At 55.2% G+C, this 15,944-nt stretch overlaps 1 protein-coding gene across 13 annotated transcripts in view; it reads left to right on the forward strand.

Annotated features, from left to right (window-relative positions):
- The window catches only part of CUX1 (cut like homeobox 1), a 377,843-nt gene that overhangs the window by 307,322 nt on the left and 54,577 nt on the right, over nucleotides 1-15,944 (forward strand). For 7 of the 13 annotated variants that reach the window (XM_058711654.1, XM_058711653.1, XM_058711661.1 and 4 more), the window contains 4 exons: nucleotides 821-922; nucleotides 3,446-4,275; nucleotides 6,225-6,390; nucleotides 6,884-6,940. The exons of 4 other annotated variants lie outside the window; for them this stretch is intronic. In XM_058711654.1, coding sequence (XP_058567637.1) covers nucleotides 821-922; nucleotides 3,446-4,275; nucleotides 6,225-6,390; nucleotides 6,884-6,940 — 1,155 coding nt within the window. The remainder of the gene's footprint in view (nucleotides 1-820; nucleotides 923-3,445; nucleotides 4,276-6,224; nucleotides 6,391-6,883; nucleotides 6,941-15,944) is intronic. 2 more of the 13 variants (XM_058711649.1, XM_058711652.1) reach the window with 1 other exon arrangement.

Below are 15,944 nucleotides of genomic sequence, written 5' to 3' on the forward strand. Positions count from 1 at the left end.
TTGTCTGGCAGTGGTTTGGTGCGGCGGTGGCCTTACTTAGCAGGGAAGTGGAGGATGAAAATACGCGGAAGGCTTCCAGAAAGAACTGGGGCCAGCTCCCCCCAGCCCCCGCCCCCGCCCCCACCCCCCGGGCCGCAGTAGCCTCGGTGCCTCTGTGCACGTGGCTACTCTGCAGAGCGTCCCCCCGTGACCCAGAGACGGAATTCTTGCCCTGGAGGGAACCTCTGCAGGCTTCTGTCCTCGTTCACGAATTTTTAAGACCCGGCATGGGATGATAGAGCCAAAATGTTAAATCTTCACCCTCTTCACCTTGTGCGTGCAAATGACCGATAGGCGATCAGCCTCAGCCCTGCCCCCTCCTCTCCCATCTCTGCTCTTTGCGATCCCGGTGTCCCACAGACGCACAGAACCTCGAGCGTAGTCCCAGGCCAAGACAGCCGTTGAGGCTGCGTTTAAAGGGCTCGCGGGCACCACTGCCTTCTAATCCTTCGTCTGTTTTTGTGCCGGATTAAGTGATGTGCTCTCCCTGGCCCCAGCCCACGGGTGCCGTTCAGTTTGGGTAAACGTGAGAGCTTGTACCGCTGGCCAGATAACACCAGGGAGATTCAGCAGGAGCCCTTCCTGCGCGGGGCCGCAGTACCTGCTGTGAAGTTGCACGCACAGCAGATACGGGTAAAGGGGAGGCCACGCCTGCCTCCGTAACCGTCACCGGCCTCAACTCGGGAGCTATTGATCAGAATGACATCTTCGTGCAGCACTGATTTTTTGGTTGTTGTTCCACGGGTGGGCTTGATGTCATTGGTATGGCTTCTCCCTGCAGGTAACATCACGACCCGGATCCGAGCCTCCGAGACCGGGTCCGATGAAGCAATCAAGTCCATCCTGGAACAAGCCAAAAGAGAGCTGCAGGTGCAGAAAACCGGTACGGATTCCACTTTTTTGACCACTGCCTTCCAAACTCAGAAGAATTGTCCTAAGGGTTCTGGTTAGCAGTAATTAATCTTAAAAAAAAAAAAAAAAAAACGAAAACAAAAACAACAGTGTATGTTTTCAGGCATTTGGGCAAGCACGGAGGGAAACCGGTCCGTGTGATCTGAATGTTGCCACTAGTGACCGCTCTTTTTATAATGTCATTTCCTAGCACTTGAGAAGGTACTCAAGAACGTACCTTCGGCCTAGACTCTCCTTGACTTAAACAAGTGAACAAGTAGTTGGTATCAGATTTCCTTCTTTAAATGCCATCCAGGCTTCGTTATTTGGATATATACTTGACTAAGCACTGAAAAAGAGCGGCCAGAAAATAAATCCTAAGCTCCTTCATGGGATGAACGCGGCTGGGGAGGGGTGTCTGAGTGCAGGAGGTCGGCCTCAGGAACCGGCCCTCGGAGCTCCCGCGCCCCCGCTGAGTTGGAATTGAGAGGCATGCGGTGCTGTAGATTCAGCTCAGACCCTCTGCCGGAGAGGAGACTGAGTGCCTGACTTCTCTCGCTCTGGGGTTCAACGTATGGACACACACCCGCCCCGCCCCCACGAAACCCCTGCTCTGCAGAGCCCTTCCACCGCAGACCTGGCCACGGGCAGCCGTGGCAGCTGAGGACGGGCCACCCGGTCACTCCCCTGATCACTGGGCCTTCTCCCCAGGCCACCCCATTCCCACATGACGTATTCAGAGGTGAGCTCGGGGCTCCCTTCTGGGAACCAGGCCTGGGCTTGGGTCTTTACCCGCCCCCCATCCTACTCAAACCGAGTCCTCACCACCGCCCCGGAAGATGGATTTTGTTATCCTGTTATGCTTGATTAGCAAACTTGGGCTCCAAGGGAGAACGGTATGGCCAGGTACATTAAATGGCAGGTCCTAGATGCAAATCCTCGTCCCTCAGCTCTGTCCCGGCACATTCCCCTCTGCCTCCTTGCAGGGACCCCAGAGTGGTGGGTGGGGGACTGGCCTGTGAGGCCTCAAGCCTGACCGTAGGTGGACCTTCCCTCTGGTGCGGTTCCTACCCTCAAGACCAGAGTGGACGTTTAAGCCGGCCCCTCGTCGGGTGGCTGAACAGCCGAGAAGCTTGGCCGGGCCCCCCTGCAGGGGGAGATAGCCCCAAATTGAGAGCGGAAAGGCCCACTTTGAGGGGTGGCTCGAGCCATGCCCTGCCCCCTTCCGCGAGCCGCAGTTGTGCCTGCCTGCCCCCGGTCGTGTGCGCTAGAGGAGGAGGGCCTTCTGTCACCCAGTGAAACCAAGTCCCCGAGAGGCCTAAAAGGTTGTCTCTGGTATCTGAAGCATTTTTCGGCCCCATTAACGTGGGTAAGGAGCCGGCTTAATGTGATTCCTTCCCCCAGACGTGAAGGTGTCTTAGAGTTGGAGCAGGTGTGGGGGCGGGGTTCAGTTCCGTGCTTCTCAGCCAGGGCCTTGCTCCACAGTCATCTGGGAGCGCTGGGTGCTGGGGCTCCTGGGTGGCTCAGTTGGTCGAGTGTCTAACTCTTGGTTTCAGCTCAGGTCATGATCTCACAGTTCATGAGTTCGAGCCCCACATTGGGCTCTGTGCTGACAGTGAGGAGCCTGCTTGGGATTTTCTCTCTGTGTCCCTTCCCACTCGCTCTCTCTGTCTCTCTCGAAATACACAAACTTTAAAAAATTTTTTTTTTTAAATGCGGTGCTGGTCCAGGCCCCCACCTGCCTACTCAGTCAGACACTTCAGGGCTGGGGCCTGGGCATGTGCGTTTTAACAAGCCCAATGGGCGGTTCTGGGGCACAGCCCTAGTCGGGAGCCCTTGATCTAGACCAGTACCCATCCCAAGCTTGCAGACGGAAATCCTGAGGTCTAGCAGTGCCCCGCGATCCCCCCAAGGTCGCAGCCCCCGGTTCTGGACCAGGGCCTACCCGCTGGCCCCCGCCACCATCCTGGGGCTCTCTGTTGCTGGCCACACCACCGTCCCCTGCCCAGAGGAAAATAAATGTGAGCCAACCCAGACGCGGCCATCTATCACTGGAGACTCTCTGGTCTCACACCACAACCGTTAACAGAAATCAGGTTTCTGAAGTTTGACGAAACCACTACAATTTTGGAATTTAGCGCACAAAAATACTGCTTACAAATCGTCAAGGATTAAAAAAAAAAAAAATCACCAGGGATGACGGCACATCCCCGGGTGTTGGCCCGCTTCCCCCCCGCCCCCGTGACACCCCAGGATAATGAACCCTCTCAGATGGTGCGGAATAGAGGCCAGCGGTCTCGGAGCCGTGATGTTAGTCTGTCCGTCCCTGCCCGGACAGACGCACGCGTGGTTCGCTGACATAGGAAACGATGGCAGGGCAGGGCAGCTCGGGTCTCCCGGCTAATCCGCGTGTTGTGGGCGGGGCAGGTTAGACCGGAGCGGAGGGAAAGCAGCACGTTCCCACCCGCTGGGGACGGTCCCGCCGCCATCTCACCTCCGTGTTTGCTCCGTGCAGCAGAGCCGGCCCAGCCTTCTTCCGCATCCAGCAGCGGGAGCTCGGACGACGCTATCCGCTCCATCCTGCAGCAGGCCCGCCGCGAAATGGAGGCCCAGCAGGCCGCCCTCGACCCCGCCTTAAAGCCAGCGCCACTGTCCCAGGCCGACATTGCCATCCTGACCCCCAAGTTGATACCCTCCTCGCCCATGTCGTCCGTGTCCAGCTACCCTCCGCTCGCCCTCTCCCTGAAGAAGCCCCCGTCCGCCCCCGACGCCAGCGCCTCCGCTCTGCCCAACCCCCCGGCCCTCAAAAAGGAGTCCCAGGACGCGCCCGGGCTGGACCTCCAGGGAGCGGCCGAGTCTGCACAGGGCGTCCTGAGACACGTGAAGAACGAGCTGGGCCGCAGCGGCGTGTGGAAGGACCACTGGTGGAGCACCGTCCAGCCGGAGAGGAAGAGCGCCGTTCCTCCCGAGGACACCAAGCTGGAAGAAGCCAGCAGCGCGAAGGAGAAGGGCGGTGGCGGCCAGCCGCGGGCCGAGCGCGGCCAGCTCCAGGGACCCTCGTCGTCAGAGTACTGGAGGGAGTGGCCCAGTGCCGAGTCGCCGTACTCCCAGAGCTCGGAGCTGAGCCTGACCGGAGCCAGCCGCAGCGAGACGCCCCAGAACAGCCCCCTGCCCTCCTCCCCGGTCGTGCCCACGTCCAAGCCCGCCAAGCCCTCGGTCCCTCCGCTGACCCCGGAGCAGTACGAGACCTACATGTACCAGGAGGTGGACACCATCGAGCTCACCCGGCAGGTGAAAGAGAAGCTGGCCAAGAACGGCATCTGCCAAAGGATCTTCGGGGAGAAGGTAAGGGGGTGGACTCGGGGACCTGGGTGTTCTCATCTCTTTTCGCTGCTATCTGGCAGCATCCGTCCGGAGGACGTGGCCGTCACCCCATTCAGTGAGCCACGGGGCAGAAAGATTTACCCACTCCCAGACTTCGGAGAGGCCGGCCGACGAACGTTCCACTGTTCGCCCCACCTGGGGCGAGACTCCGGGCGAGACCTGGGGCGAGACTCCGTGTCGCCCACCATGCTCCTTTAGGCTCCCAGTGACACGTGAGGGTGCGGACAGTCGCCATTTGACAGATAAGGAAAGTGCAGCTCAGGAAAGTTGAAACTACATGCCCCCAGCCGGCCGGTGCCGGAGTTCAAGTCCCGTCTCTCTGCCCAGGGTGGCCCAGACACAACTCTGCAGGCTTTTTTGGCCAAAAAAGCTCTGATCCCATAGAGAGACCTAGAGAAGGAAGATGCATGTGACAGGAGAAGCTTCTGTCATGTGATAGGCATAATCGTACCTGTCTCCCAATTCAGCACTTTCCTGGGTCCTGTCGGCCAGATCGGTGAAGTGACCTGCCCAGAATACACAGCTAGAGGTGGCCCCGGGCACAACTGCCATGCCCGCAACTGGCCCGCAAAGCCCCTGCTTCCACCCCTTCCCTCCCTGGCTCACGAAAGTCAGTGATTTCTGAATGAGCCCCCAGACCTTTTCTGTGCCAGGCACTTCCCGGTAACAGTTTCTCGATAATGGGGATTTACCAGGCCTGTAAAAAAGAAGGTAAACATAATAGCCCAGCGTTGTTTCAGATTAAGTCATTAGTGAGCATAAGGAGAAGCGCTCCACTCCCCTGAAAGGCAGCCTCCCCGAGGGGTATGTGGTGGGGTCGACAGTGGCCTCTGAGGAACCCCCACGCGGGGGTCTCCCCTCCCGCCTCCCGGCCCTCCCTGCCCTGCATTGTCCTGCCTTCCGCTCAGCGTTTGCGCCGAACCGTGCGGTGGATCCTTACAATATCTGATTGTGATTTCTTTGTCCTGATTTTACAAAAGGTGATGGGGCGGATAGAAGTGAGGATGAGAATTTCAAGTCCCTTGAAATTTCTAGTTCAGTGTTGTAAAAATATCATTTGAGAACATTTAAATAGACATTTGTGCTCATGCCTTAAATTTAGCAGAGACTTAATAGCGTTGAACTTGTTTGGCCCGTGAGTGCAGTTTATTCTGGAACTTGAGAACTTTTCAAAAGAGTGATCGAACGCAGCCCCTAAATATCTCTGGGCTGCATCTGTGTCCTGTGGGGGGTGTTTGTGCCCATACATATGTATGGCCATATGTGAGCGTTAAGAAAACTCGGGCACGTACGTGCAATTTGTCGGTTGTCTGCAGTGAGTTTCACTCCCAGGCTGGCGCCCCCCATCGCCGCCGGCTCACCTCTGGGCCCCCACTGTCAAGCAGGATGCGGTCCGAGAGAGCAAACCTTTCTCGGTGCCAGCCCGGCCCAGCGCCACAAAGAAGACCGGCCTCCCGCACCCCGCCGGCCCCCGCCGCTCTGGCCACTAAAGGGGTCCTTGGCCCCGGCACCTCAGCCTTTCCTGGCACCTCCGGGCGAAGAGCAAGCTTTCAGCGCTTCCTCCTCGGGCTGTCGGGACGCCACCCCTGAGGCCTGGGCAGGATAGAGGCCCTGGGCGAGATCCCCTCCCCTCCTCCTCCCACCGCTCCTCTCCCTGGGAGTAGAAAGCTGTGACTGTAACTAGGGCTCCCCAAGCCAGGGCCTCCGCCCGCCGGGGCCTGTGACAGGCTGATTCCCCAACCCCAGGCTGGCGCCATCCACCGGGCGGGGGTTCCGCGCTCAGCCCCTGAAGCCCTCGCTTGGGTGTCGTCCGTCCCCACCTCTCCGTGGCCATGTGTGCATCACTAAAGCATTTGGTGGTCTCACACTAAATCCTGGGCACCGATGCATGTCTTTGGTTGCCCCACCAGGTACTGGGCCTGTCCCAGGGCAGTGTCAGTGACATGCTGTCCCGGCCGAAGCCTTGGAGCAAGCTGACCCAGAAAGGCCGAGAACCCTTCATCCGGATGCAGCTCTGGCTGAACGGCGAGCTGGGCCAGGGTGTCCTACCTGTCCAAGGGCAACAGCAAGGGCCAGGTAAGGGCAGCCCCTCCCTGGGCTCCTGCAGATGGGGGGAAGGGAAATGTATGCAGGGGGTGGTGAGGCCACCAGCCGCGCCCTGGACTGTTGGCCGGCGCCTGGGGGTGGAGAACTGCCCCCTTCCTCCACAACCTGTTGCCATGGGACTGACTTTAGTTTTTCGGAGACAGAAAGCTGTGCCTAGCTAATTTTATGAGTAGCAGAAAATGAGTTACTAATTAGGAAAATGCTGTTTGTACATAAATACAGGTAAAAGTCAAGTAGCTAAATCAGGGAATCAAGAAAGGAAATCAGCCAGAGACACAGAGGTGAAAGATCCAACGGGCTCCAGCTTCTGCCTGCGTGGACCCCGAGTTCTGGCCCCCCCTATAAGGAGCGGGACCTTTGGGAACTTTATGCCGTCTACGCTCTGCTATGCTCGGTGCGTTAGGAAGTTTTAAACCCCTGGGGTTTGTTTCCTCATTTAATTGTAACCCTTTGTCTTATTCAGTCCTCCATTCTGTGACGTCACTACAGGACCCCCAGCAGCAGGGCTGCGTGAGCTCAGGTAACTAGCGATTTCTGTTGTTTTGTGTGAAATACTTCCCTCCCTCTACATTTCCCTGTCCTCTGGTCTGTAGCGGGGGGTCTCCGAGGATCCCTGGTTCTGGATCCGGTGAGCCGAAAACACCATATGCGGCTGGCACACTGGATTCCTCGTGGTCCTGGTTTCTAATGGACACAGGGAGAGTTAGCAGCTGCGTGAGGGTCTCCTCCAGCATTTTCCTGCTCGCCACCAAGTTCTTTCATCGGCCTGTGGCTTCTGGGTGCTCAGCACCGGGGGCTGGGGTCCAAGTCAGAGATAGGTTCTGCACTCGCGGGCGCTTCCATTCTAACAGGAGGGGACTGGACCTCTCCCAGCAGGGTCATGGGCAGGCAAGAAGGATGGGGACGAAGGAAGCCAGTAAGGGCTGAGGGTGGGAATCCAACCTAGAGGTGGGTGGTGGAAGGCCTGCCGTGCCGGCAGGCCAAGACACCTGGCGCCTTCCGGTTGGCATGTGGAGCCCCGGGGCCTTTGAGCCGGTGTTTCTGCTCTGCGGACCCCTTGCGGCGGCACCGTGCTCCTGGCCGTCATCACACGTCCACCCTGCGCTTCCGTGAGCTCGGAGCCTCGCTTGCCCGGCTTCCGGGAACAGCCAGCGTCTTGAGCTGCTCCTCTGTTCGCTTTTATTTTTCTAAACACGCGGATTAGCCTCCATATCCCATCGATTCATTGAAAACTCAGAGCTCAGGGAAGGGCACGAAGCCCGCCAGCCTGCTGCAAGTTTTATGAGGGAAAACGTGCGTAGCACACGGAACAGCTGGGCAGCGGCCCGAGAGACACCGAACTGCACACAGATGCGCCCCGAGCGGGGCGTCAGCCGCAAAGGGCCTGGTTGAGTTTGCATTTTGGGTGCTTCCCTTTGATTTTGACCAAAACGGGGGGGTGGAAGTCGGTGTCTTACCCAAATCGTTGGTCTTCTTGGCCGGACCTCTGAATGGAGTGGTTTGTCCACCTGAAGAGGGACCACGTGTACTTCCTTCCCCCCCCTCATGTCTGGGTAGGTCAACTGAAGTAGCGAGTCCCAGAGAACGTAACAGAGCGCCGGCTCGCGTCCCAGATACATCAGGGCAAATAATGCACAGTCTTGTTTGTGCCAGAGCTTCACAGACGTTTGCATGGAAAATTCGCCTCGCCTCTTGCCCCAGCGGAAAGTTGGCCTCCCCTTAAACTCTCCAAGAGTATTTGCTGCCCAACAGAGTTAGGACTACACTTGGCAGATCGTGACGAACGTATTTTAGATCAAAATCACTTGTTCCTGGGGCTCCTGGGTGGCTTAGTCGGTTAAGCCTCTGCCTTCGGCTCAGGTCGTGATCTCAGGGTTCATGAGTTCGAGCCCCGTGTCTGGCTCTGTGCTGACAGCTCAGAGCCTGGAGCCTGCTTCAGATTCTGTGTCTCCCTCTCTCTGTTCTTCCCGTGTTCATACTCTCTCTCTCTCTCTCTCTCTCTCAAAAACATTTAAAAAAATTTTTCTTTTAAATCACTTGTTCCTAAAGAAAACAGGAGCTCTCCCGCAGCTCCTAGTCAGTCATGATTGATGCCAAAATCTTCTCCATGTGCAAACACATCCTTGAAGAATGGCCTCTCACTCTTTATCGTGTGGCAGGTATTTGCTGTTGTGCTGGAAGGTCTGTTGTCACATCTCCGACATAGGGAAACCACGCTGGGCCCCTCAGAGGGACGTAAGTGGTATTTGTAATAAGATGTCGAATTACTTTATAAAATAAAGCGATGTGTAAGACTCTTGGAGAGTCTGCAGATTGGCGGAGGCAGGGAGCCTCTGGATCAAAATGAGCACCAAAGAACTTTCCAGCAGTTTCTGTGAAGAGGTGGCAGGCGGGCCTCTCCCTGTGTCATCCCGGCAAAACGGGAGACGACGGATTATAGACCGCTTGCCCATCGCACCCACGGACAGTCAGCAATAGGGAAGTCGTCAGTAGAAACACTCATTGTGGGGATTGTGGGGGAAAAGATGGAAAAATATTTCCTACATTGTAGGAAAGTACGAATTTTTTGATATGACAGTCGCTAAGCAAAAACGTTTCTCTGGATCGCAAAGACGAGAAAAAGCGCTCGTCGATGTTAAAAGAAAGACGATCACTGCAGCAGGATTGTGGGTGGTAGTTTTTCTCGCGTGAAACTTCTTTACTACCAGTGGTCTCTTTTCAGGAGTATTTCTAAAAGTCAAAGTAGCAGAGCTTTTCACTTTGTGGGATTTAGATTTGAAAAAGAGAATTATTTTGTAATGATGAGTATCGCTGTATCATTGGGATGGATGCCCAGAGGGGACGCCAGAATCTTCCTCGACAGAGTAGAAAATGAGTGTCTGTGAGGAAGCCTCCAGTGAAGCCGTGCTGCCCCAGAGGCACGTTAGCAAAGCCTCCGGTTCCAGGATTTCCCCAGGATTCGAGTTCTCTGTTCTCACCGCGGCTACCATGGAATCCTTCCCCAAGGCCCCCAGGCCCAGAAAGGTGCTGTCCTTGGCAGTGACTCCATGAGGCCCGTGCCAGAGGTGGCTCAGCGTGGTAGAAACAGATGGCTGTGGGAAGGTAATTCCAAGCCTAGGTTGGTTGGTTCCTGGATGCTGGGGAGAAACACTCTGCGTCTGAGCAGCCCGGGCCCTGGGCCGGCCTAGTGGCCAGAGTAGGCTCCCGGGTGTGGAAGGGCTTTGGAAGCCCGGCCTTCTGTCCACGGCCCAGCAGTGAGAGACTACAGTTGCCCGGCAGAGAATGCGTGGGCCCAGCGCAGGACTCTGTGCTCAGTTGCCATGGCGATAAGATGCCCGGGAGTGGAGTGGCCTCTCTCATCTGAACAGCAAGCTGCTGACACAGGAGTCTGCTTGCCTCACTAAAGGCTCCCTGCCTGCCTCTCTGTGCCAGGCGCTGCTGCCCCTCGGGGTCTCCGTTTTCCTTAATGATCTGCACGTCAAGCTTGCTGATAAGCTTTACGAGGAGAGAGAGAGAGAGAGAGAGACCGAACTTTTAATTACATCACCGCTTCCTCTTCTTGAACGGAACCATTCCTGAATGTTCCTTTGATGATCTGAGCATTGGGGTGATGGCCTCGGGCAGTCAGGAGGGTGAATGCCATTTTCTGCTGGCGGCCTGTGCTTTTTCTTGGAAGCTGTTGGGGCCTTGACGAAGAGTTAGGAGAGCAGAGGGTCCCGTGTTGATCACATGAGTTAACTTTTAATAGATAGATAGGTAGATAGATAGATAGGTTTTTAAAGGCCAGAACTTCCGATCAGGTACTCGTTGAGGTTTCCAGGCAGTCTAGTTCCCTACAAACATTTTTGAGTTGGCTTCTTTCAGAGTTCCCAGTGCCTTGGGGGAGGTGAGCCGGTGGTTCTGCACGGGGTCATGTTTGACCTCATACGGCAAACTTATTGGGAGATAGTCCTTTGGGGATTGGTTCTTTGCTTCTTCCTGTTGTCGGTCTTCCATCCCAGGTACCAGGCATCAGCTGACCTCGCTGCTTAGCTATCGCCATGCTCTGGGGAAGCAAAAGAAAGCACTTACGGATGAAGGGAGGGGCCCTGTAAGGGCTGTTTCCCCTGAGTGTGGCCTCCAGTCCTTGCTGATCAGGTAGCAGGCTTTCTTTTAAAGGGAAGAAAACCTCAAGATGCACGGAAGGTGGTTGTGTGAGGGCACGTGTGTAGGTAGGTAGGTAGGTAGGTACATAGATCGGTAGGCAGATACGATCTGGTAAACCGCTGGGGTTTTTTGTGTGTGTGTGTGTTTTTTTTTTTTTTTCCATTTTCGTTCCCTACAGCTCATTCTATATTCACAGTTCCTTGGTGTGATTAATCTCTTTGCCCCAAGGGAAGGAAGGAGACAAGAGACAATCTAAAAGGGGGAGGGAAAAAAAAGGGAAAGGAACAGATTTTCCTGGATGCGATGTTAGTCATTACATTACAGAGCGTAACTTTTGAACACGAAAGCATTTTGTTACTGCAGTTAATAAGCTTCCACACCACCCTTCAGATGGATTATTGCAAACCGCATAAGCCAAAGCATGCCCCAGTCTCCTTGGATTAATTCTGCAACATCCAGTTTTTTTCCCAGCATGTGAGTCAGGAGCGGTGGGTTCCGGGTCCTCTGCACCCGTGGAGAATCCCATGGCTGACTGTTGTCAGTCAGCAGAGCGGCAGCTGCCTCCCGAGGAGACAGCTGCCACAGTGTCTTGAACGTGGGTGGCCTCACACACCCAGGAGAGACCCGTGGCCACAGCCCCCGGTTAGGGACGGGCCAACATTCCTGTGTAATACGCAGAATGACTCTTGCTTGGTGCCCGTGAGATGACCAGGAAAATCTGTCCGGGTTTTTAGTGCTTTGAACTCAGCAGTGGGATTCTCAGGCAGGCATTTGGATAGCTTGTTAATAGGCACCGCCAGAAAATTCCATGGCAGTATCTAAAACTTGTCAGTTTTAGTGCCTCAGTTTAGTGCCTTAGACTAGATTTGATTTGATTTTTTTTTTCTTTCTCTTCCATCGAAATAAATCAGTGATCGTAACTGTCGGTTCTCTCTAAGAAGAATTTTTCTAACCCCTGAAAAGATTTGTATATAACTGATTTATACCTGGCCACAGAGAACAGATCGAAAACAAAAGAGGATTCTGGAAAGCCACCTGTGAACTAGAGAGTGCCCTTCCCTGAGCAGAGGGTGGGCCGCTGCTGATCATTTGGCTCGGGGCTCGGCCTTGTGCGCCCACTCATCGACGCAGTGTGGCCGGGAGAACTCAGCGTGCCGTGCGTGCCTTTCTTTCTTGGTTGCAACCTGCGTTCGGATGCTTTGTTATATCAAGAACGCCATGATAAAGGAATAACTGTTCTAAGGTCAGAAAAGACGGGTTTCTGGATTCAGACACAGCCTGCCTTCCTATTGTCGGTATGTGTGGGTGCAGGCCCCGCGACGCTGAGGGAGCCCCACGGAGGGACTGGGCCGTAAAGGGCTAAGGGGTCAGGGAGGAGAACATTGCAGGTACAAAGTTCATAGACAGGGAAGCACATGGCATGTGCAGAACCTTTGAAAAAGGTGAGAAGCCCCTGACGCAGAGGGCTTTTTTTTGGTTTGTTTTCCTTTTAAAACGACAGTAGGAAAGTAGATCCTGGGAGCATTTGGTCTTTCCTGTGTGTAGTCTACCGTTGGCTGTGCTGCCTTGAGGCTTGTGTGGTAAGAAGAAAAGTGTGCGGGCGCCTGGGGGGCTCAGTCAGTTAAACATCCGACTCTTGGCTTTGTCTCAGGTCATGATCTCACGGTTCGTGAGTTCGAGCTCCGCATCCGGCTCCTTTTGCTGACAGTGCAGGGCCTGCTTGGGATTCTCTCTCTCTCTCTCTCCCCCTGTCTCTCTGCCCCTCACCTACTCACTCTCTCTGTCTCTCAAAATAAATAAATAAACTTAAAAAAAAGAAGAAGAAGAAGAAGAAGAAGAAGAAGAAAAGTGTGGACGGTGGGACAGAAGGGAGGCTCCGTGCTCTTTCAGGGGGACCTCGGCGACCTGCCCCGCCCCCTCCCCGGTGGTGTTGGGCCTACGATGTGTACCTGCTGCCTCTCCTACCAAAGTGCTTCTCCTCACCCCTACCCCCCCCCTCCCGGTGGCTCTTTCTTGAGAGGAGGGGGGCTGAGGCCCGTGATCGGTGGCACAGCCCTCCTGAGTTCTCACCCACCCCGTCCGAAGAGATCAGAGGATGGAGGGAAGAAACTCCTGACCTCAGAGCTGAGCCGCTGGACCACAGGGAGCCAGGAAATAAGCAGGAAAGAACTTCCCGCCACTGGACCGTGGGAGGGGCAGGTGAGGGGTTGAGACTCGGCCAGTGGCATAGCCTCCAGGATGCAGGGCACTGAGATGGCATTAGCAGTGGCTGAATATACGCAGCGGGGGAGGGGGAACAGTTCAAGAAGAAATTGGCCAGGGCTACAGGATAGCCTTAGGGGGCTCAGAGGCAGAGAGGGAGAGGACGTGGACGATGATGGCCCAAAGCCCAAAGGTCATTTGGCCCCATATGGGGAAGGGCCTTGTTCAAACAGGGTAGGCTGAAGAGGCTGTGAGCCCGAGAAGCACGTGCCCCAGAGCCACCAGGCCTGGGGCCCTCAGCTGAGGCAGGGCTTAGGGAATGTCCCACCAGGGCCTAGAAAGTTCCCTCCTCACCTTGGGTGCAGTGGAGTAACTTGCTCTGCCAAGAGCGAGATATCCCCTGTGCCAGCCCAGACGGTCTAGGAAACTGTGCTCTGTGAATTGCCTTCTAATTAATGTCTTTCAAAAATTGTCAGCCTTATCTCAGCTGAGCTCAGGTGACAAGGGGTTTGGGCATTCTAGAGCTAACCCTTCAAGAATGATGAGATGCAGGCCGGGCACAGCAAATGCAGGAGGGGCCTCGGCCACGCCACAGGACAGGAGGGGGCCCTCTCTTGAGCCCCCTCAAAATGGGACTTGTTGTCACCTCCCCCTAGTGCGTGTGCACTCGCCGCTTTGTGGGAATTCACCACGGGGGTCTGGCCATGTGACCCGGAAGCAGCCCCCACTGCAATGTTAATGTAGGAGGGCAGGGGGAGAGTGGAGGCCCGGCCCGCCTGCCTTCACCCGGAGCACACTGTACCTGCAGGCCCCGCATGGGGTTCGCTCTCAGGCAGCAGACGTCAGCCTCACCGTTCCTGGGAAAGGCTGCTCCTTTGTAAATCAGCCCCCAAAGTCTCTGTTCCTAGAGTGGGATTTGCCACCATTACCTCTCCAAAAAAGAGACAGAGAGCAGCAACTCAGGGTAAGAGATTTGACTTGGTTAAAAATTATGATTTGTGGGGTTTTCTTGAATAAATGAAGTGTACACCATGATTATAAAATGCAAGCTTTCAAAGAGTTTACACCCCTTTTTTAAAAATGAGTTGATCTCCACTGGTGAAGCGTCTGACTTCGGCTCTGGTCATGCTCTCATGGTTCTTGAGTTCAGGCTCCATGTCACGCTCTCTGTTTCTCCTGTGCTCACACACGCTCTGTCTGAAAAATAAGTAAACATTGGGGCACCTGGGTGGCTCAGTCGGTTGAGCGTCGGACTTTGGCTCAGGTCATGATCTCGTGGGTCGTGGGTTCGAGCCCCACGTTGGGTTCTGTGCTGACAGCTCGGAGCCTGGAGCCTGCTTGGGATTCCGTGTCTGCCTCTCTCTCTGCTCCTCCCGTGCTCTTGCTCTCTCTCTGTCTCTCAAAGACAGATGAACGTTAAAAAGAATTTAAAAACAAAATGTTTCCAAAAAAATCAGTAAACATTTAATTGAGAAAAATAATGAGTTGCCCACCCTCCCAAAACCCCCGTCTTCCAGCCGCCCTCCCCGGAGACTGTCTATCCTGTTTCCTGCAGACGGTCCCTGTAACTAGATACTGTTCTGCACAGAAGGAAGCCTGCAGGCGTCCAGGTGCCATGTCTTACTCTCCTCAAGCAGCAATATGTCGCAGGTACTTCTTAGCCCAGTACGCAAAGAATCTTCTCCTCTTTTTACAGCTATAGGGAAGTCCCATATCTGGATATACGGTATCTTATTTAACCAGTCACTGGTGAGAAATATTTCCATTGATTTCAACAGCAAAACGTAAGCAACTGCCCTGCAGTGACCAGCCTTGAGTGCGTGTCAGCGGCCGTGTGCGCAGCGGGCTCAGCCGACTGCCGAGGGCTCGTCCGGCCTCTGCCGCCGAGCGACGGTGCGGCCTTGGGCAAGTGCCCCGACTTCTCTGTCTCAGATCCTTCTTCTGTAAAATGGGGCAAATACAGGACCTGTCTCCCAGGCTGTTGGGAGCTTTAAATGACTTTGTGTACAAAAGCCTTTCAGAACCGGGCCCTCTGGGGGCACCTGGGTGGCTCATTCGGTCCAGCGACCGACTTTTGATACTGGCTCGGACCACGATCTCACGATTCGCGAGTTCAAGCCCCGCATTGGGCTCTGCGCCCACAGTGTGGAGCCTGCTTGGGATATATTCTCTCTCTCTCTCTCTCTCTCTCTCTCTCTCTCTCTCTGCCCCTCCCCCACTCATGCTGTCTCCTCTCTCTCTCTCTCTCTCTCTCTCTCTCTCAAAATATATAAACTTAAAAAAGATTCAAACTCTGTTTAAAAGGAAATAAAAAGAACAGGGGCCGCCGCTGGAACATTTACTTCTGCCGCTACACTTCCGTTACATGTTGCCCCGCGTATACGTGAATGATATATGTGCACACACAGAACGTCAGGCCTCCCGCTTTCAAACAGGAAAGCAGTCCAGCCGCTCGCTCCTGGGGTGGAGCTCGTCAGGCGTGAACATCACTGGGTGGAAGCCGGCAGCCAGGGTCTGCTGCAGGGGAAGCCGCGTGCAGCTCTCCAGACTCCCAGCTTCTCGGAACTGCCATCGGTCTTTGGAAGCTGCCTGCCCGTCTACCATCCTGTAAAGTTGACCCCAAATCCTGAGCTTCCAGAGTAAAGGCTGCAGGTTCTATCACTCATGCCATCTGGGGCCGAGCGGCATGGAACCCGGCCACCCTGCCGGGATATAGGGGTGACCGACCGTCGGCACGGGTGAGCCGTGCCGTCCCACTCAGGTTCCCTTGGTTACTCTGCCTGGACCTCCGTGCGGGCACCGCCCAAATCGCCTTTGAGAGAAAGCCCGTGCGGAGCCTCGTCACGGGCCTCTGGACACGTCTCCCTTCTCGCCCCTTTAGGCTTTCTTCGGAAATCAGAATTTACAGTACGTTGGGCATTCGGCGCAAGGAGCAAAAGTAGGTCGTTAGGAGCAAATGAGGACTTGGGCTTTCAGTGGTTTGGTTCCAGGGAAAGACGAAGGAGCTGACATGCGTATCTATCCTCAGGTGATTATCAGGCCTCAAAGGAGAAAACTCGCGTATTTGTATCTTTTATGTGCCCTGCACAGAGCTGATACCTTTAACCCTCCATCAGTAAGGGGAAGTGATTTCCCCCATCTTACGGATGGAGAAAACCAAGGCTCAGAGATGAGCG

Source organism: Neofelis nebulosa, chromosome 18 (genome assembly GCF_028018385.1).
Source record: "Neofelis nebulosa isolate mNeoNeb1 chromosome 18, mNeoNeb1.pri, whole genome shotgun sequence".
Lineage (NCBI taxonomy): Eukaryota > Metazoa > Chordata > Mammalia > Carnivora > Felidae > Neofelis > Neofelis nebulosa.